Source organism: Vigna unguiculata, chromosome 6 (genome assembly GCF_004118075.2).
Source record: "Vigna unguiculata cultivar IT97K-499-35 chromosome 6, ASM411807v1, whole genome shotgun sequence".
NCBI lineage: Eukaryota > Viridiplantae > Streptophyta > Magnoliopsida > Fabales > Fabaceae > Vigna > Vigna unguiculata.
In genome coordinates, this window is record NC_040284.1 from 16,578,134 (window position 1) to 16,597,137 (window position 19,004).

Here is a 19,004-nt window from a genome sequence, read left to right on the forward strand (position 1 = left end):
TATAATAAATATTTATTATTTTATCAAATAAATCCCTTCCCTATAACCATAACACAATAGGTCCTAACATTTTTTTCAAGAAAATACCAAATATATTATAGAACGATCTTTTATCAATATGGTGTAATTCTTCTTCAAATTTACACAAATGGGCATTTTTTGAAAAATTTATAGACACATATAAGTCGTGTCACATATAAGTCGTGTCTGACTAGCACAACTTCATTGTAAAGAAGTCGTACTCTAATGAGACGACCTCTGACTTCTTAAATTGAAGTCATGTTAACACTACATAACTTCTATGTGAGCGATGAAGTCACGTGGATTAAACACAACTTCATTTAAGACTAATTAGGTTTTGTAATTTTAATAAACATATGCAAGAGTGGTAACTTCAATATAATTAGATTTTAGGTAAAGTAATGCAAGTTTGGCATGACTCCCATGTAATTTGATTTTTATTGAAGTCGTGCAAGACTGATACAACTTCAATGTATATGAATTGAATTGAATTCGTGCATGTCTTACATGAGTTTAGTGGATTTTCAATTTAACTTAAGTCTTGCATGCTTGACGTGACTTCAATTGTTTATATTTTGCACTAAACTGGTGCATTGATGACACGACATTTGTATGAGTATTTTGTAATTTTATAAGATACATTTTATTAAATAAAATTTTGTAGATATTATTGTTATTTCTTAAAAGTTAGAATATTATATGAGAGATTATAAATAATATTTATTAAGTGAATATTAACATAAGGTTTGTAGATATTATCCATTGGTTTATTATTTTGTGGGATAGTGGGAAGAGAGAAAACTATAATTTGATTGAAAAATTAGAAAAAAAGAGAAGTTAATAATTCAAATTGTAATTAAATTATGATATCAACATTGTTAGATATTGAGAAATAATTTATCTATGAGATGATGTGCAACAAAATGGTCTTTTTGTCGATTTTCTAGGCCTTTCATTGAGGGTGATGCTAATAAGAAGTGGAAGCAAATCATCATTATTGTCTTGGTCTTCATTTTTGTCACCTTATTGTTAAGTCCTTGGGGGGCATTATTGACCAATAATATTGCATAAATGATGTGGGATTGTATGCAAATGGAAGAGTGAATACAATAGTCTCGAACATATTTGGTGGACAAAACAAATATATGGTTGATTAGAAAAATTATGTGTATGAAACCCCATTAGGAAGAAATTTTTGACCATAGGAACAAATATATGGAAGCTTGTTTTACATCATATTAACCAATAATGTGCTCATGAAATTGTTGACCATATGAAGAAAAATCAACATGTTGATAGGTGGGGTTGAAGAGACTCTTGGGGCGTGTCATACTGTAAGAAGAGAATGTGAAATTATAGATAAATAAAAAAATATGATTAAATCTTTTAGGAAGTGAACTTACATCATCATCAAAGGTTGATTTGAAGGCAATGTATAATGAATAATCTGATTAATGAACAACTACATATATGTTGTGGAGTCATATAAATGACCATTTTCACTGATTGAGCACCTTGGATGGGATTATTATGTTGATCATTCCATATAACTATCCACCTTTGATGGTAATCTAGCCAATATCTATTTGTTCTACCTCTTATATCTTCTTTGTGAAGTTGATCTTTGTTTAATGGGTAAGTTGGAATACTTTGTTGAAACCCAAATTAGTGAATTACCCAATTAGTATGTGATGAAATTCTACTGTGGCAAAACATATTAGAGGAAATACAACTCAACAATTGGAGAAGCCTTAACAGGAATCAATGGTGTGATGTCGTCCCTACTATAAAGAGTCCACAAGAACTGGAAAAATGGTCGTTAGTATAAGAAAAAAATGTTATGGAGATTCAATATAATATGATTTCAATAAGAAATTATTTGGACTATAACTCGTCTAACGACTTTAATATAAGAGCCATTGTACTTGTAAGTGGATGTTGTCTTTGTGCCGATGCACAACCCACCATTCATTTAAACCGAAAAAGTTAAAATTTAGTCAAACTTATATTATTGCAGAAGTAATTTTGTAGACAAAAGATAAATATGTACTTTTTCACAAGTGGAAAATCAAGTCCCGTGGCAACAATGTCGTTTAATAGATGGAGAAAGATATTTAATGTGTTTATAAACTCAACATTGCAAAAGTACTGCACAACCTCTAATGTTATCTTGGTTAAAGTCAATTTCGTAATCTAAAGCATGATAAAGATAAGCCAACACAGTAGAACCTCAACTATAATTTGAAATAGAATTGAAGTCATGACATGTATTAAATTTGTGAAGATTAATATCGATATTTGTCAACATAGGTATATGTCCAAATTCTATGACATGTATTAAATTTTGTACTCATGCATTAACAAAAATGCCATGCTTTGTTACCTTTCCCAATAGTCTTGGTCATATGCTTCTTTTGCAGATGATCAAGTTTATGATACCTAACCATTTTTTGGACATAAATATTTGTCATGAGCTAGAAATTTTGAATATAATATCTTCAATTCATTATTATTAATAATTTAATTTCATTGCACATTGATTAGAATTACATACTGATCTATAATTCAATAAATCAAATCCAAATTTATTAAAATATATTTAAAAATTTTAAAAGTGTTGACAAAAAGAAGTTGGACATCTTCCTTCAATAAAGAGTCTTGGTGATGATGATGACTTATGAAGAAGTATGAAAGACTTAATGATGATCTATGGAAAAATATTGAAGACTTAAAGAATGCTTGGATTCAAGAGATTCATTGAAGACTTAAGAGTTTTTGTTGTTTAGATCTTGTAAGTTGTGTATGTTATTTAAAATAGTTAAATTAGTATATCAAGAGTCAAAAGGCAAAACCCAAGTAGCATGACATTGAGAGAATGTGTTCATTCCTTGTGTGATTCAAAGGAGATGTTCATTCCTTGTGTGATTCAAGGATGGGGTTTCTTCATCTCTTGTGTGATTCAAGAGAGGTGTCTTAATCCTTTGTGGGACTTAAAGGAAATGTTCATCCCTTGTGGATTTTAACGGAGGTGTCTTTCATCTCTTGTGGCTTCAAAAGAGGTGTTTTCTAAACCCTGAAATTTCTTATTTGTGATTGGATTTGTGATTTATTTTAGTGAATGAATTAATCTCATTTTTGAGAGATTAACAACTGAACATAGGGTCTTTTGATTAGAACCAGTATAAATACCTTGTGCAATCTTCTCTTTCTTAATAATCTATTTACTTTATTGTGGTTATTAAAATAAAAGAAATGATTTTAATAGAACTTTGATATTAAAAGGGAAAAAATCTTAAAAGCACAATTTTTATTAATAACCAAATTCGTCCCCTTTTGATTTTATCTACACACAAATCATTTCATTTTGTTGCTCGATAAGAAAACAAATATTGTGTTTACATATCATGACCTTGTTGGAAACTATATAAAAATATTAAATATGTGGTTATTTTTTCCATTTTTAATTAAATTATTTATAAGAAATTCACTTAAATAATTCAACCTTTTTATTTTTGAATTAAAATAATTATAACAAATTCTTAGAAAATGAATAAAACATTGGTAAATTAAATTTATAACATTATTAAACGAAGAAAACAAATATTTGGTTAAATCTCTATTAATTTTTAATAAAATTACAATTACAACTATTATAATAAAGGAACCCACTATTATAATAATGACTATTTCTCTATTATACATATATCTCTTATTTTATTAGAAAAAGTATATTGACAAAAAAAATGAGATTAAAAAATTAAAATTAAATTTATAAAATATAGAAGTATAATATTTTTTTAAAGATGTGAAATGATTTAATTATTATATTTTAACAATATGACTAAATTATAAAAGTCTTATAAAATTAAACAAATCATATACATAACATAAAAGTATTTTTTAAATGTTATGGAAGGTGAAATTATACAAACCATATGCAAAATGTAAAATTTTATAGACAACGTGTTTGTATACATAAATAAATAAATAAATGATAATAATGAATAGTTAAATAAGACAACTTTAAATTTACTAGATAGACTAGAAAAAAAAAACATGATATGTTACAAATTTGAATAAAATTGAACCAATCTCATTGAATTTAATTAGGTAGTTAAATTGAAATAATAAATGTATTTGACAACTCAAAGTAAATCAAAATCAAATTTTAAACCAATTTCTCTTCATATATAAATCCATACGAGAAGGACGAAAAAACTAATTTAAGATCAATATATTTTCTTTGTTTGTGAAGCGAGAGGGAGGTTGGTTGTAGCTACGAAGTAAACTTTTTTGTATATTAAAGGTTAAATATAGGTCATAGAATTTGTCATGACTCAAAGTTACCAACTCAATGTGCATGATGGCTAGTTTATAGGGTTATTTGTTCGTAGATTAAACTACAAATAGAAAAAAAAAAGAATAACAAACCTGGAAACTACAACCATATTAAATGGTGATGTGAATTTGATGTAAATTTGACACAATAACCTTACCTACACACATAATCTCAGTTGAAAGGAAGTATAACTCTTTGAACTGAGTGATCTTTGCAATTCCAGATCAGGTTTTCAAGTGAATGATGTTTGTGTGTGAGAATTGTAGCCAAAGCTTACCTATTTATCAAAAAATTTAGTCAAATGGGTAGTGGAGTTTGTAATGGTTTGATGCAAAATTTAAATTCAAATAGCAATGCACTCAGATTCCATGGATAACTTTCAGCAACCCCTATCAATATGTTATTTGACTAAGCAAGAATATGCATTATGTATTCCCTCATTCTGTTAAGGCATTCAAATATATATAAATTTTGCTTTGAATTACAACACTTAAAGTTGCTAAGGAAATACACCAGCCCATACTCAAGGAGTATGGAGTTTTTGATCCAAATCAGTGTTAACCATTGAATGGGGAACCTTCAATTCAATGCACACAGAGAATCCAATGTGAAAACAAAAAGAAATAAAAGTCATGCAACACCTTGCTGACTTTCATTTAAGTTGACGTCGTGCATGCACATAATGACTTCAATTATGTTGAAGTCATTTACCCACATAACGACTTTTATTATGTTGAAGGCGTGACACTGCCTAACAACTTCAATGTTAAATGCACTTTGAATCTGTTTGCTTGTTGTTTCATTGGGATCGATTTTTAAAACTAAAATTTATTTCCTTCTTTTGTATGTTGTGATTTTATATATATATATATATATATATATATATATATATATATATAAAATAAAAATTGTATTTTAATATTGGAAACTCCGATGCACATTTTAAATATTTGTGTATAATATTCATTTATAGTTTGAGTGGTCCTATTAAAAAACATGTGATGCTTAATTTGGTACAACATATGTTAGGAAAAGAAATGAAAGCACGACAAGAAGTTTTAACTTTGTGTAGGTTATTATTTTAAGAGCAGTGCTTTTATCTAGTGATCAATATTAATCAATCAATTGGCCTTGCTAATATTTGTATTTGATACATAATGTGTAGCTTTACATAAAAAGTGTTTCCAAACAACCATTTGCTAAAGAAATTGTGGAGGTTTCATTAACTAGACATTGTTATATGCTTTAAAATCTACCTCAGTGAACCATAATTAATCAAAGTTTGGATATTGAAAAGATGATATTATTATTACTCTTTGTATTCATAATACATGATTGAATGATATTTTCAATTTTTTTATAATCACAAATGGATAGCTAATATACTGGCGGACATTCTAGGAGTAATAAATAGGAACCTATTATCATAAATTTAGTAACTGATTTCAGTAAAGGTGAAGACCACAACGAGCAGGAAGATATATTTACAAAATCATCTACCAAAAAACATCAATTGTTTAATCGAGCATGCCAAAAAGTTCAATTTGACCTTTCTAAAAGGTTGTGTTTCAATTCCAAAGAGGCTACTTTGACTACCATCAAGCAATACTACATTGACCAGGGCATACAAAATCGAAGTTGTAGAATCCAAGACAAACACATATGTAACATGTTGCTTTCATTATGAAAACGACTACTAATGACACATTCGAACTTCTTTTAACACAATTCACCTTTAGTGACAAAAAAAATGTTGAAGCGCCTTATACATCTTTGTCAACCACTATTTTTCCTAATCACATAAATTTGAACTTAACCCAAATTGCTTGTGGTCAATTAAGTAATGGCAAATCCCTCCATCCCGATAAAATGTGTGATAGTTTAAATAAAGAACCATCATGGTTATTTAATAAGTTGTAAACAAGCTCGCATAGTTGAATAAAAGATAGTAGCAACGAAACTCGATAATAAGGGCCAATCATATAAATATCTTCCATGATGGTTGCAATTTGCACACAAATCTATTTCATGTACAATGTAAAGTATGTTAGTCATCCTTAAGATGTATACAATGTTGAAAGCAACTATACCTATATCTTAGATTGTGTCTTTTGGTCTTTTAAGGCATGTATTGAAGGGTTAACCTACTGCAAGCCAATAATGCACGTTGATGGATTATTAACTGGAAAATATCATGACACTTTGTTGACTACCATTGGTCAAGATGGTAATTGAAACATAATTCCACGAGCTTTTGCCATTCTTGAAAGACAAACTAAGGATGTTATGATATAGTTCTTCCAATTGTTACGAGCAAATTTCACGCTTCATCCAAATATATACCTCATAACTAATAGAGGAAAAAAACATACTATCAACTTTAAAATTTCTAGAAGTTGATTGTGAAGAAAATGGTTTGGTCTTAGTCTATTGCATATGAAATAATGCATCCAATATCAACATGTTCAAAAATTCAAAGTTAAAGAGACAAGTATTTAACATGGGTATGGATATTCATTTACTTTTGTTGTGTAATACTGCAAAATGACTAAATGTATATCTATGCAAAATGACTAAATGTATATCTAATTGTATTTATTACATTGCATAGGTTATGAAGTGAAACAACCAATTCTATAAGCAAACTTATTGGCTATGAGATCATAATTTTAATAAGTAGTCTCTTGGATTAATCAAATATTGTTGGAAAAGTGGACTAGGCATATCCGGGGAGTAAGAGATATGAGCATATGACAATAAATCTAAATGAACACATGAACTCAATTTTGAAGGGAGCTCAACCTTTACAAATTTTTTCTCAATTAAGACAACATTTGAAAGAACATACTCTTGGTTTATCGAAAGAGGGATAAAGATCGGGTACATTTATAAGTAGAACATCATTATCCTAATGACATTATTGCTATACTAAGAAAAAATGAGCAACAATTTGTTATGTGTCTTTCACAAATGTATGATTGAAAAAATTCAAAATTTGATGTTCAAGAGATAACCACTCCTTAACTTCAACCCCAACCTATGTCATACACTATTAAATTAAATGAATGGTGGTGTGATTGTAGGGAGTTTCAAGCTCTTTGACTACCTTGTCCACATATCATCTTTGTTTGTTCATATTGTCATTTGAAACAAATGATATTTGTTGCCCCAACCTACAATATCCACAATATTTTCAATGTTTATGAGATCCAGTTTCTTTTAGATTCAAAATAAAGATTATTTGTTCAAATACACTGGACCAAATTTTGTACCTGATCCCACCATGCCATTAGGAATTAGGGAGACAACCAACTAATCATATCCAAAACGAAATGAATATGAGCCAATTCCATATAGACAATGTTTATGTTATAATTTAATTAAAATTTGCATTATTAATTTCTCTTTTCTTTTTAATTCTTCAATCAAATTTATAGCTTCCTCTCTTCCTATAATCTTAGAAAAAAAATAAACTAGTATTAATCTAAAAATATATAAAATTAAACATCTTAATTTCTATGTTATCCTGGTACAAAAACCTATACTAATATTTTCTTAATAAATATTAATTATTATTTTATAAATAATATTCTCACTTTTCATAATTAAGAACAATGTCTACTAAATTTTATTTAATAAAACATATCTTATAAAAAATTATAAAATGCTTATGCAAAAATCGTGTCATCAATGCACGAGTTGAGTGCAAAATATAAACAATTGAAGTTGTATCAGACATGCATGACTTTAGCTAAATTGAAAATACATTAAACTTGTGTGAGACATACATAACTTTAATTAAATTCAAAATATGTTGTCAACCTTACACAACTTTAGTAAGAATCAAATTACACATAAGTCATGTTAGATCTGTACGACTTTACTTAAAGTTATGTCACTTTTGCACAACTTCATTACAATCACAAAATGTGATTAATTTTAAATGAAGTCGTGTTTGATCCAGACAATTTCATCACTAACACAAATGTCGCATTGGGCTAAATCGACCTCAATTTTAGAAGTTAGAGATCATGCCATTGGAACACGACTTATTTACAATGAAGTCATGTAAGTTTGATACAACTTACCAATGTTTGTAAAATTTTTAAGAAATGCTCAATTAAATAAATTTGAAGAGGAATTGCATTATATAAATAATTATAATGGGGTTGACATTGCGCACCACAATCATTAAAAGAAACATCGTTCCAACTTATAAATAAATAAGTGTGTGCAAAATATAGTAGCATTTTGATTGTAAATTTTAAAAACTATAAATTTACTTTTATTTTCTTTTTTCTTTTGTAAACATAACTGCAATTAGCAAATTTTGTAATCCAAATAAGCTAGAATGACAAATAATAGGAAACAAAGAAATAATGAGGAACTTGAAGCCGATTTAGCCAAATTGGGAGGCTCCAATTTTTGGCCTAATATAAGCAATAAGGTCAAACAAAGTCAAAATAAAAAAGTAAGAAGAACATATATAATTTCTTCAATTCTTTTATTTGAATTTTGAATTTTAAAATTTTCCAAATGTTCACATTTTTAACCATTAAGGCCATAGTTTAGAATTTCATTTCATTTCTAGATGCATTTGAATTTTATTTGGCTAACACATATGGCCATAATTGACTTCTCATTATCTTCATAAATAACTTTTGATGATAATAAATGAAAGTTGAATTTCTAGAGCACTTTTTTAGAGTGTCTTTGTGAAGGAGCTCCTCCTTGCTCAAGCATCTTTGTGATGCAGAAGGTTAGATGTATAAGAATAATAGGATTTTTGAAATGAAATTTAGGATCAGTTTCCTACAGGAGAAGTGATACCAACTCTCAAGGAATTGTTAAATATGAAATGGTAATTTAAGCAAAGAAATGGGGTGAATTGGGTGTTTAAAACTTTTTCAAAAGCTCTAAATTCCTTTTGATTGAATCAAATAGACCACAAAATTCAAATGCAAAAACTACAAAAAAAAACACTTTCAATCGGTTAAAAATAAAACAGTAGATTAATTTGTTCATACACCTACGAATCAGTTGATTAAAATTTTAAAATAATCGATTGAAATTCTGGAAAATTATGCAGAATGCAAATTTCATGAATTTCACTTAAACAACATACTTTCACACACAAAATTTGTTCCAAACACTATTTCTAACAAAGTTCGAATATCATATTACACATAAACGCATTCAAACACAACAAAGAATAATTTGTTTTGTTTTCTTGAGATTTTCAAGTGAATGAGATGAAGGAAAGAGAGTTGGATAATTGTTTTTATTAAGGTTCACTCAATCACAAAGTTACATCTAGGTTACCAGGACAACCTGAGTCTGGTTTCCACTATATTCAAAAGTTTTACTAATCACAAACCAAGATTACATTTTTGAACAAAGAAAACATCAAGATTTTTTACTCACAAAAATCTAAACCACTACCTTGCAAGAGTCACACTTACAAACCTGAAATCAAACCAGGAACACAACAAGAGGCATAAGAACTACAAAACCTAATGGTAGATCTCCCTAGTCAACTATACACGAATTCTTCAAGCTTCTACCAAGCTAAAATGCCTCCAAGATTAATTAATATTAACAATTTACACCTTGTTGATGTTTGATTTAGAGAAAAAGAGTTTTCCAGTGATGATTGGCAAATTTTCGTGCTTAAAAACTCATAATTGTATTTGTAAGACCCGTGAAATTTAAATAATTAAATAAATAATTATTTAATAAATGCGGGTAATAAAAGCCTTTATGGCATTTAATGTTAATTATTGTGACGTGGAAAAGTACTAGCTTAAATGATTGGGAGTGCTTTGGTTGTGTGAGAGGACTTGGGTTTGAGTCTTATGTATGCCATTATGTGTTGTTTGATTTATTATTAGTTTTAATAATATGCATGATTATGTGAGTGATAACATAACTATATAATTATAAGAATTATCATGAAACATGATTAGTTGAATTGGTTGTGCTTTGACTTTATGAATCCATGGTTTTGTGTTCAAACCTTGCTGAGAACGAAATTGATTTCTTTATTTTTGCTAATAAAAATGGTGACTTGAATGTGAAAGGGTGGGAAAAACCCTAGAAGCAATGGGCAGCCAAGGGAGCTGGAAAAATAGCTATCACTTTCAAATTTTGAATTAAGGTTCAATTTCGAATTTTGGTGTTCACATCATGAATTGCTTGGTAAAGTTGAATGTGGTTTTGGGCAAATTGGTCTGGTTTCTGAGTGCATGACAAGGAGAATGTATGCTTCTGAGTGCATGACAAGGAGAATGTATGCTATTCTTGCCCAAGCTAGCGAGGCTCGCCTAAGCGAGAATAGCAGAAATTCATGGTTTGGGTTCTAGCATCTCGCCTAAGCGAGAAATCGAGTAGTTGTGAGGTTGTGCTCGAGGGTCTCGCTCAGGCGAGGAGTCCATGGTTTGGGCGACTGAGCACTCTCGCTCAGACCTCGCGTTAAGTTCCTGTAGTACTCTCGCTTAGGCGAGGACGCTTAGCTAAGCGAGACAGGCCAGGCGAGAAATTGAGTAGTTGTGAGGTTGTGCTCGAGGGTCTCGCTCAGGCGAGGAGTCCATGGTTTGGGCGACTGAGCACTCTCGCTCAGACCTCGCATTAAGTTCCTGTAGCACTCTCGCTCAGGCGAGGACGCTTAGCTAAGCGAGACAGGCCTGGTCGCTTAAGCTAAGGCTCCTAGCCCAAACGAGTTTAGTGTAGTTTGTGTGTATTGTTGTACGAATTTATGCGGACATGGATCAGGAGATGTTGTGCCATGAGCGGGTAGGTTCATGGATGGTGGTTAACACGTGATGGTATGAGTGGGGAGGTTCATACCCAGTTACTCTCATGTGGGGATACGAGCGATGTAGGTTTGTATGTTCCGTGCTCACATTTTAGAGATGTTGCGTGCGGGGAGGTACGTAGCTGGTGGATCACGTGTGTTGGACTACGGGCGGGCAGGTCCGTAGAGTAGGACTATGAATGGGGAGGTTCGTAGAGGCAGGATCACGAGCGGGCAGGTTTGTGTGAGCATCATAAATCCTGAGCCCATGGTTAATCTTGTTATGTGAATTGAAGGTTGAAAAGCCTTGGGGTATTAAGAACTTGGCCAAGGTCTAACTATGATAATATAACTGGGTATTTATATATTATTTAATTTACGTGATTTCTTATATTATTGAGCTCACCCTTTCTGTTTGTGCTTGGCGATGATCGTGTAATTCTTTACACGGGAGCAGTTGATAATACAGGTGATGCTGCTAATACATGAGGCAGAGAGAGGGGATAGCTTGGGCTGGAGCTAGGAATCTATTTATGTTTCCTGTTCTTTTATTTGGTTTTTTTTGGAAACTGTAATAAGACCATTTCTTTCGTATAGCTTTAATTGTTGTTTAGCGCTTGAATTTAATGTTTTAAATTTTTCTCGCGTTTGAGAATAATAAAAGTTTGATGTTCTTTTTTTTATTATTTATTTTAAATAAGTAATATCTAGTAAGGATGTTACAGTGTCTCTGCTCTTTAAAACACAATTTATATAGTCTGGTCTTAAGTGAAATCAATTGGTTGAATTTTCAATACAATCTGTTGATTTCACTTGACTTAAGTGAGATAGTCGATTGAAAAATAATTCAACTGATTGAATACATTCATACCAGAAACTATATACAACATGCCTTTTAACTTATTAAAACTCATTTTAACAGATTAAAAAGGACACCCTAAGACTAACAAGACAATCTAACATATGTCATATAGCCTACCAATATGGTATAACATGTAACCATAATATTATAAACATTATTTCCATATTTAATACAATAGAAACAAGAAATTCAAGCGGATCTTCATCAATCTTCATCAACCACATGTGATCTTCATGCACTTTACTTTATCAAATCTTTGCACCAAGCTTGCTTGTGCTAAGAGGAAGAAGTCTAGAGTACTTGAGAATAGGGAGGACTATTCTAGGAGACTTTCAAAACAAGTGAGGTGCAAAGTTCTACTGATTGAAAAGTTATTTTTACAACGAGCAAATGCCTCTATTTGTAGCTTAGAGATCCAACCATGGGATAGGAAAAAGGAGGGAGATTTCAAAATTGAATTTCCCCACATGCTCCTAAAACAAAGGCATAGAGAGTGGATCAAGTGACACTTGTCCACTCATGCTTTCCACATTGCAACATGTGCTAATTATGGAACTAACATGTCTCTTCCCATGTGTGACTAGCCTAGACTTTCTCTTAGACTTGAGTGAGCCCAAGTGAAACCTTAGCTAGGCTACTATGACCCTAGTTTAACCTTATGCAATACAAGAACCAAATCCAAGCCCAAAACTTTACATTACTTAGCTCAAATACAAGGCCTAAAATATCTAGATTACTTAGTCCAAATGCACAACCCAAAATATACTTTTCTACTTTGAACATATATCACATGCTAGGGATTGCCCATGTTGTTAAAAGCTTGGATCTAATGAAGTTAGGGATGACGACGAGGACGAGTTTTATTGTCCCATCCCATTTTCGAAGAAAAAAAATTCATCATCATTCTCATTTCTATATGATAAGAGTTAATCTTTTTGATTTTAGAAAACAATATATTTGTATTTATGTTACTTAAGAATGTCTAAAAAAACTTTCGATGGACATTAAGATAACAAAATTATTTAGATGTGAAACTTCACTTCATTGAGACTCCAAAGGAGTTAAACTCATTAAATTAGATTGCTTGTTTTATTAAATGATCACCTGATATATATTTAGGTTTTAATTTGTACAATTTGATAAACATAACTTTATTTTAACTATGTATATTGTTGGATAATAAAAATATAAAAAAGAAAAAAAAAGTTGATTCATTACTTTTGTAAAGCCTTTTATATTGTCCATTAATTTAAAATCACTATCAATATGATTTCTAAGATAAATATTATAAAATTCAACAAATTTATTATGCAAAATAGTTTGTTATTAGATGATGATGTAACACTGTTCTAGATTATCAATGCATGATTTATTTTCTCAAAAAGAAAAGGTTAGATGCAGCAATTTAGTGGTAGGTTTAGCAATTGCAGTATCATGATTTTAAAGCCCACAAAAATTTAGGAATTTAACAAACTCATGGGTTGAACTTGGACCACAGCCAAACCCAAAGGAAGCCCCTTGTGAAATTCAACACACACCCTTTTTGTGTGTTGTTGCCCTCAAACAATTACACAAACCTGTGCTAAGTGCTAAATCAAGCGACGACGACGGTGGAAGTCGTATCGTGTTCTCCTCCATTCACTGTAAGCCTCTCTCTCTCTCTCTCTCTTCACTTTTCATTGTTTTTATTTTTTTCCTTTTATTATTATTCCAAACTCAATGCAATCCCAAGGAAAACTTAAGCCATGCAGATCTCTTCTCACCTTCCTCCCCTACCTCTCCCCTCTCGTCTTTCTCTCTCTGGGCTCCCAAATTCGTGTGGGGCCCCGGCACTTCTTCTCTGTGGGTGTTCTTTTTGTGATGTCCCAGTTGGACCCCTGTGTTCAATTCGCCCAAAGTTTTCATCTTTTTCGTGGGGTGTGGTTGGTTTTGCGTGATTCACTGTTTGCTCTGTGTTTCTGGTGTTGAGTAGCAATTCGGGATTGTGGGGTTTTTTGTTTTTGAGGGAAAAAGGACGGTGCCTGTAATGCAATTGATTCTTGGAGCTGATTCTTGAAGTGTTTATGGAGTGATTATGTTTAGTGTTGTGGAATGGGAACGGTTGTTTGCTGAGTTTTATTGAGGTTGAGCCTTGTGGGCGAATGTGCTGGGTTTGTTTTGAGTGGAATAGGTTGTGTCTTGTGTTTTCTGGAAGTTAAGGTTCAAGGAGGAATTGTGGTGTTCGTTTGGTTCAGGAGGTTGGAATGAGATGATAGGAAAATGAAATTTTTGAAATTCTGGAGTAGCAGTTGAGAGGTAATGTGGGGGAGGGGGGTTGTTTTTGAATTGAAAAGTGGTATTAAGTTCAAGAAAGATTCATAATGTATGGTTGAGGATACTGGGTTTTGATGAACTGAGGAGAAAATAAATTAGTTTTCTGTCTTTGGTTTTTGAGTGGGACCCAGAGAGTTTGAAGTTATTTTTAAGAACTTGCTTATTGTTTTCTTCTTGAACAAGGATATGGCTTTATGTGGTTCCAATGAAAGTAAAATGATCTTACCTTGTGTAACTCTTGGTGTAGAATTTTAACTTTTATGTTTTTGTGTGGACTTGACGGCTATTTTACTTTTAGTGATCATTATATTGAATTGTGTGACTCTATTGGGCTTAAAGTAAAAAGAGCAACGTTTCAAATCTGTTAGATGACTATACATTTCCCTTATGTTTTGAATCTGTTGGATGATCCCTTGACTTCCTGTTGGTTGTGATATTTCACGTGTTGTATATCACTAACATGTTAATATTGTCAAATATCACTAACAGCATCAATATGGTGTTCTGCCAAATATCGCTTGCTGTGTTAATATTGTGTTTTGTCGTATATCACTAACTGCTTGAATATTGTGTTTTGTCAGATTTTTTCTGTGGCAACTTTCCCTCAAAATGCTGTTCATACAAGGAAATGGAACTTTGTAACTCAATGAAGCAAGAATAAATGGCAGACAAAGTTGAGGTGTATCCATTACTTGCTTTAGATAACAGGAATGATCAATCCCTAAAATCTGCAATATAAATCCTGCAATTCCTGGTAAAGAAAGTTCTCATATATATATATATATATATATATATATATATTTGTGATGTCATTTACTTAATTGAGTTGCTAGGTGCTGACTTCTGTGAGGTTTCATTCTAGGACATCCTTCTGATTATTCCAGTGTATTAAGTTATGAAAATATTAGGCTTGTGGGGTTTTGGGTTTATAATCTGGAATTTTGGATGGGGTTTCTAAATAATAATCCTTAGGATTTTTAGTAGGCTTTTTTCCTTTGATTAGTGATGGATTTTATCTTCTTTTGTCCATTTTTGTGTTGAAGAGTGTGCACTTTTCCAGCCCTTGCATTCCTCTTATGTAAAATTTCTTTTATTAAATGAATTAAGAAAATTTGGAAGACCATGTTACTTATTTCCCTTCTTTCTTGGATGTTTGTAGTTAGTCATTGTAATGGAAGTTGGAGCAGTGGACCCTTATACAACTAATCCAGGTCCAATTGATGGTTCGGTTCTGTATGACCAAGACAAGCATGTCTCTACAGCAGTTTGGGATGGACAGGTGCTGTTTGCTAGTTGAGAAGCCTCTCTGCCTCATCTTTTTTTGCATTTGGTTTTCTAAAAAATCTTGTCTATATCTTGATTATTTATATAGTTTTTCTCTCATTTATGTATTAACAGGAGCGTGGTGCCCTCAGATGTCACGAACATACCTCTAAGCTTGACCAGTGGACCCTTACTCATAAACAGGTTGAAATGGTAGAGAAGGCTGGATTTGGATACCTAAGGTCAATCCCAGCTATTAGTCTAGACAATCCACTTATCTCTGCTCTAGTTGAAAGGTGGAGAAGAGAAACAAACACATTTCACTTGAATGTTGGTGAAATGACAGTAACCCTTAAAGATGTTGCACTCTTGCTTGGGCTGGCTATTGATGGTGAACCTGTAATTGGCATTACCTATACAGCATGCAGTTCTGTTTGTGAAAAGTATCTTGGTAGATCACCAGAATCTGGTTACACAAGTGGTGGAATGGTGAAGCTAAGTTGGTTGAAGGAGTTTTTCTCTCGTTGTCCTGAAGATGCTCCAATTGAAGTGATTGAGCAACATACTCGTGCATATCTTCTCTATCTTGTTGGTAGCACCATATTCTCCACAACTACAGGGAACAAAGTCCCTGTAATGTATTTGCCATTATTTGAGAATTTTGCTAGATGTGGGCAATATGCCTGGGGTGCTGCAGCATTGGCTTTCTTGTACAGAGCACTGGGCAATGCCTCACTAAAAACTCAAAGTACCATTAGTGGCTGTTTAACACTACTTCAGGTAATTTATATAAATGTGCTTTGCATCTTTTTAACTCCTCTCTTTCACTCTTATCTTCATTTCCCTTCAAACCACGATTTTACTTTCTCTAAAGTGTTGAGAGTTTATTGTGTATTTGTAGTGTTGGAGTTACTTTCACCTAAACATTGGACGACCAAAGCTCAATCTTGAGCTGATGCATGATCGATTTCCCTTTGTGCTTAGATGGAAAGGAAAACAAAGTGGCCCAACTGCAAATCGTGATGTAGTTTTCTATCGGAAGGCTCTGGATTCCCTAAAGCCATGTGACGTAAGTCTTATTTTCATTTTGTATGTTTAATACTTCTTCTGACCATGTTAAAAGTAGAATCTAGTTGAACCTATGTAAATATACAGGTGGAGTGGCTCCCATATCGAAACATGGACAGCATGGTAATTCCAGAACATATCAAAAGCACTTTAATTCTTGGGAGGTCAAAGACAATGCTGATATGCTTTGACAAGGCAGAAAGACATCTTCCAAACCGATGCTTAAGGCAATATGGCATGCTTCAATCAATTCCGGATGATGTGGAGCGGTGGGAGAGGAAGAGTAGAGGAGTTGATGGTGGTGTTGATTTGTCAGGGAAAATGGAATCCGAGCTTAACGAGTGGATGGACCGTCAAGTGCAAATTGTTGATGGGGATGAAGGTGTAGATGAAAGTGAGTACATGGAGTGGTATCTGAGAATTACTCGTAAGTTCATCGGCAGGCCTATTTCTCTGTCAACCGAGTTCCAGAGAACGGTAAGGATATGTTTCATGAATTTGCTTTCATATCTTATAGCAATTATGGATTAAGTTTGAAATGCTTTTTAAAGAAAATAAACGAATGTATGCAGAATGCTGGTCTGAGGGATATTGCACACATAGCGGATACCTTTTCAACAAAAGGGTTAGATCCACAACAAATTGAATCAATATCAAGGATAAGATATATTGCACATGAATGTTTGAGAGACCAAATTGGTGGTCCAGTAATGGCTTCAGGGAGCCCACAGGTTGAACTAGGTAAAAGGGTGAGAGGAAAGGAGAGGGTTAGAAGAAAAGGAGGAGCGGGGAAACGAATGCGAAAAGATGGTGTGGTTCATTATAGCACCGTTAGTGAGGATGAACAACCTCAGTATTATGGCACTGCTATTGAGGTTAACCAGTTACATCTAAGTCACATTGAAAGAGAGCTGGATCATGCACAATTATGTTCTGTAGAGAATGCAGTCAGCGTTGTGCAGTTGATTCATGCAGATGCTGATGGCCAAAACATGCAGCTCTGTGATACACACATTGATGTTGATGAATCAGAGCTAGGGTATGCTGCAGGTGAAGAAAATAATGAAGAGCCAGATGATGTAGCTGCCGAATTTAGCCATGAAGAACTAAAGCACAGAACTGGTGAAGAAATAAAGCAAGAGCTTAATCATGTGACTGGTGAGGAAAACATTGAGGAGCTGAATGCAGCCAATGAAATTCACATTGTGCAAGCTTCTCATAATATGGTGATTGATAATTCACAACTTTGTGATGTTAGTCATGATGATATTGATGATACGCTTCATGATGCTGCTGCCGAGTTCGATCACTCCCAACTTGGTGACTCAAGTTTGGTCAATCAACTGCAGAGCAATCCAACTGACAATCTTGTTAATTCTAAGCTTTCACATATTAACCCTGAAAGTGAACTTTCATCTGCTAAAGCAGCAATGGAAGTGTCTCAACATTCTTCTATTGAAACTCATGAGGATATTTCACAGAATGGTGATTGTAGTGTTGCTGTATAGGGTACATACCTTACAATATTGTAGAGAAGCAAAATTTTTTAGGCTGACTCAATTTAAAGGTGTTATATTGTGCCTTGTGTAATTATTTATATTCATTTTTTGATGCATAGCTTGCACTTCCTCCTATGCTTGTGAATTAAGGTGCATGAAATGCAACTTAATTCCCAAGGCATCATCTTAACCATAGTAGAAAATAAATATGACCATGCAAGCAGTAGGAATGGTAAATTTGTACTTTACGTTAATCTTAACCATAGTTTAGTGCCATGGGAAGATAAGATGGGATTAGTGTGATTGTGCAGTTTCAGTATTCCTCTGCAAATGAGGGTAAATGGGAAATCAAAGGCTGGCGGTCTATAATGAAGGAGCTATAAAGGCTGTCTTCCAAAATCCATGTTTTCTTCGTTAAAATATAAAATAAGTTGGTTTTAGTCTCAAATGTCTAATATAGTATGTTTGGATGAGGAGACATTTTATGAGGATAATTTACTTTTTAGAAAATTTGAAATGTTTTATGATAAAATATGTTGATTGAGTAAAGAATTTTAAAAAAAATTGAAAGAGTGATTTTATTATTTCAAATTTTACCTCAAAAAGGTAAGAATTTGAAATTATTTACATTATTAAATTCATATTTTAGTTTATAAAGACTTAGATTTGAGTAGTCTTGGCTCAATTTGATCTGAGATCGACTAAACTTAGTTTATTATAAGCGTGATCTATTCTTTGAGTCCAACACATGATCAAATTTGATCTAATTTTAATTCAATTTGTTTCAGTTTCGCTTGGGTCCAACTTGACTTGGACATTGTTTGACCTGACGTGGACCAAACTTAA

The 19,004-nt window shown here is 32.4% G+C and overlaps 1 protein-coding gene across 6 annotated transcripts; it reads left to right on the forward strand.

Annotated features, from left to right (window-relative positions):
- The first annotated feature begins 13,502 nt into the window (after positions 1–13,502).
- Positions 13,503–18,272, forward strand: LOC114188261 (protein MAIN-LIKE 2). 6 transcript variants are annotated; one of them, XM_028076845.1, is made up of 7 exons: positions 13,503–13,658; positions 14,910–15,082; positions 15,488–15,620; positions 15,727–16,371; positions 16,493–16,660; positions 16,747–17,136; positions 17,211–18,272. In XM_028076845.1, the coding sequence occupies exons 3-7, from the start codon at positions 15,549–15,551 to the stop codon at positions 18,165–18,167; spliced, it is 2,232 nt and encodes a 743-aa protein (XP_027932646.1). In that variant the 5' UTR covers positions 13,503–13,658; positions 14,910–15,082; positions 15,488–15,548; the 3' UTR covers positions 18,168–18,272. The 6 variants fall into 6 exon arrangements, with proteins under 6 accessions (XP_027932646.1, XP_027932641.1, XP_027932645.1 ...); XM_028076840.1 differs by having other exon boundaries at positions 13,504–13,658; positions 15,488–15,607; XM_028076844.1 differs by having other exon boundaries at positions 13,504–13,658; positions 15,488–15,607; positions 17,232–18,272.
- The last annotated feature ends 732 nt before the right edge of the window (positions 18,273–19,004 follow it).

Bases quoted from the DNA above. Each gene is read 5' to 3' on its own strand.
- LOC114188261 (XM_028076840.1), top strand. From the start codon at position 15,500: ATGGAAGTTGGAGCAGTGGACCCTTATACAACTAATCCAGGTCCAATT. The intron at 16,372-16,492 runs GTAATTTATATA...GTGTATTTGTAG, and splicing joins GCTGTTTAACACTACTTCAG to TGTTGGAGTTACTTTCACCT. The intron at 16,661-16,746 runs GTAAGTCTTATT...GTAAATATACAG, and splicing joins ATTCCCTAAAGCCATGTGAC to GTGGAGTGGCTCCCATATCG.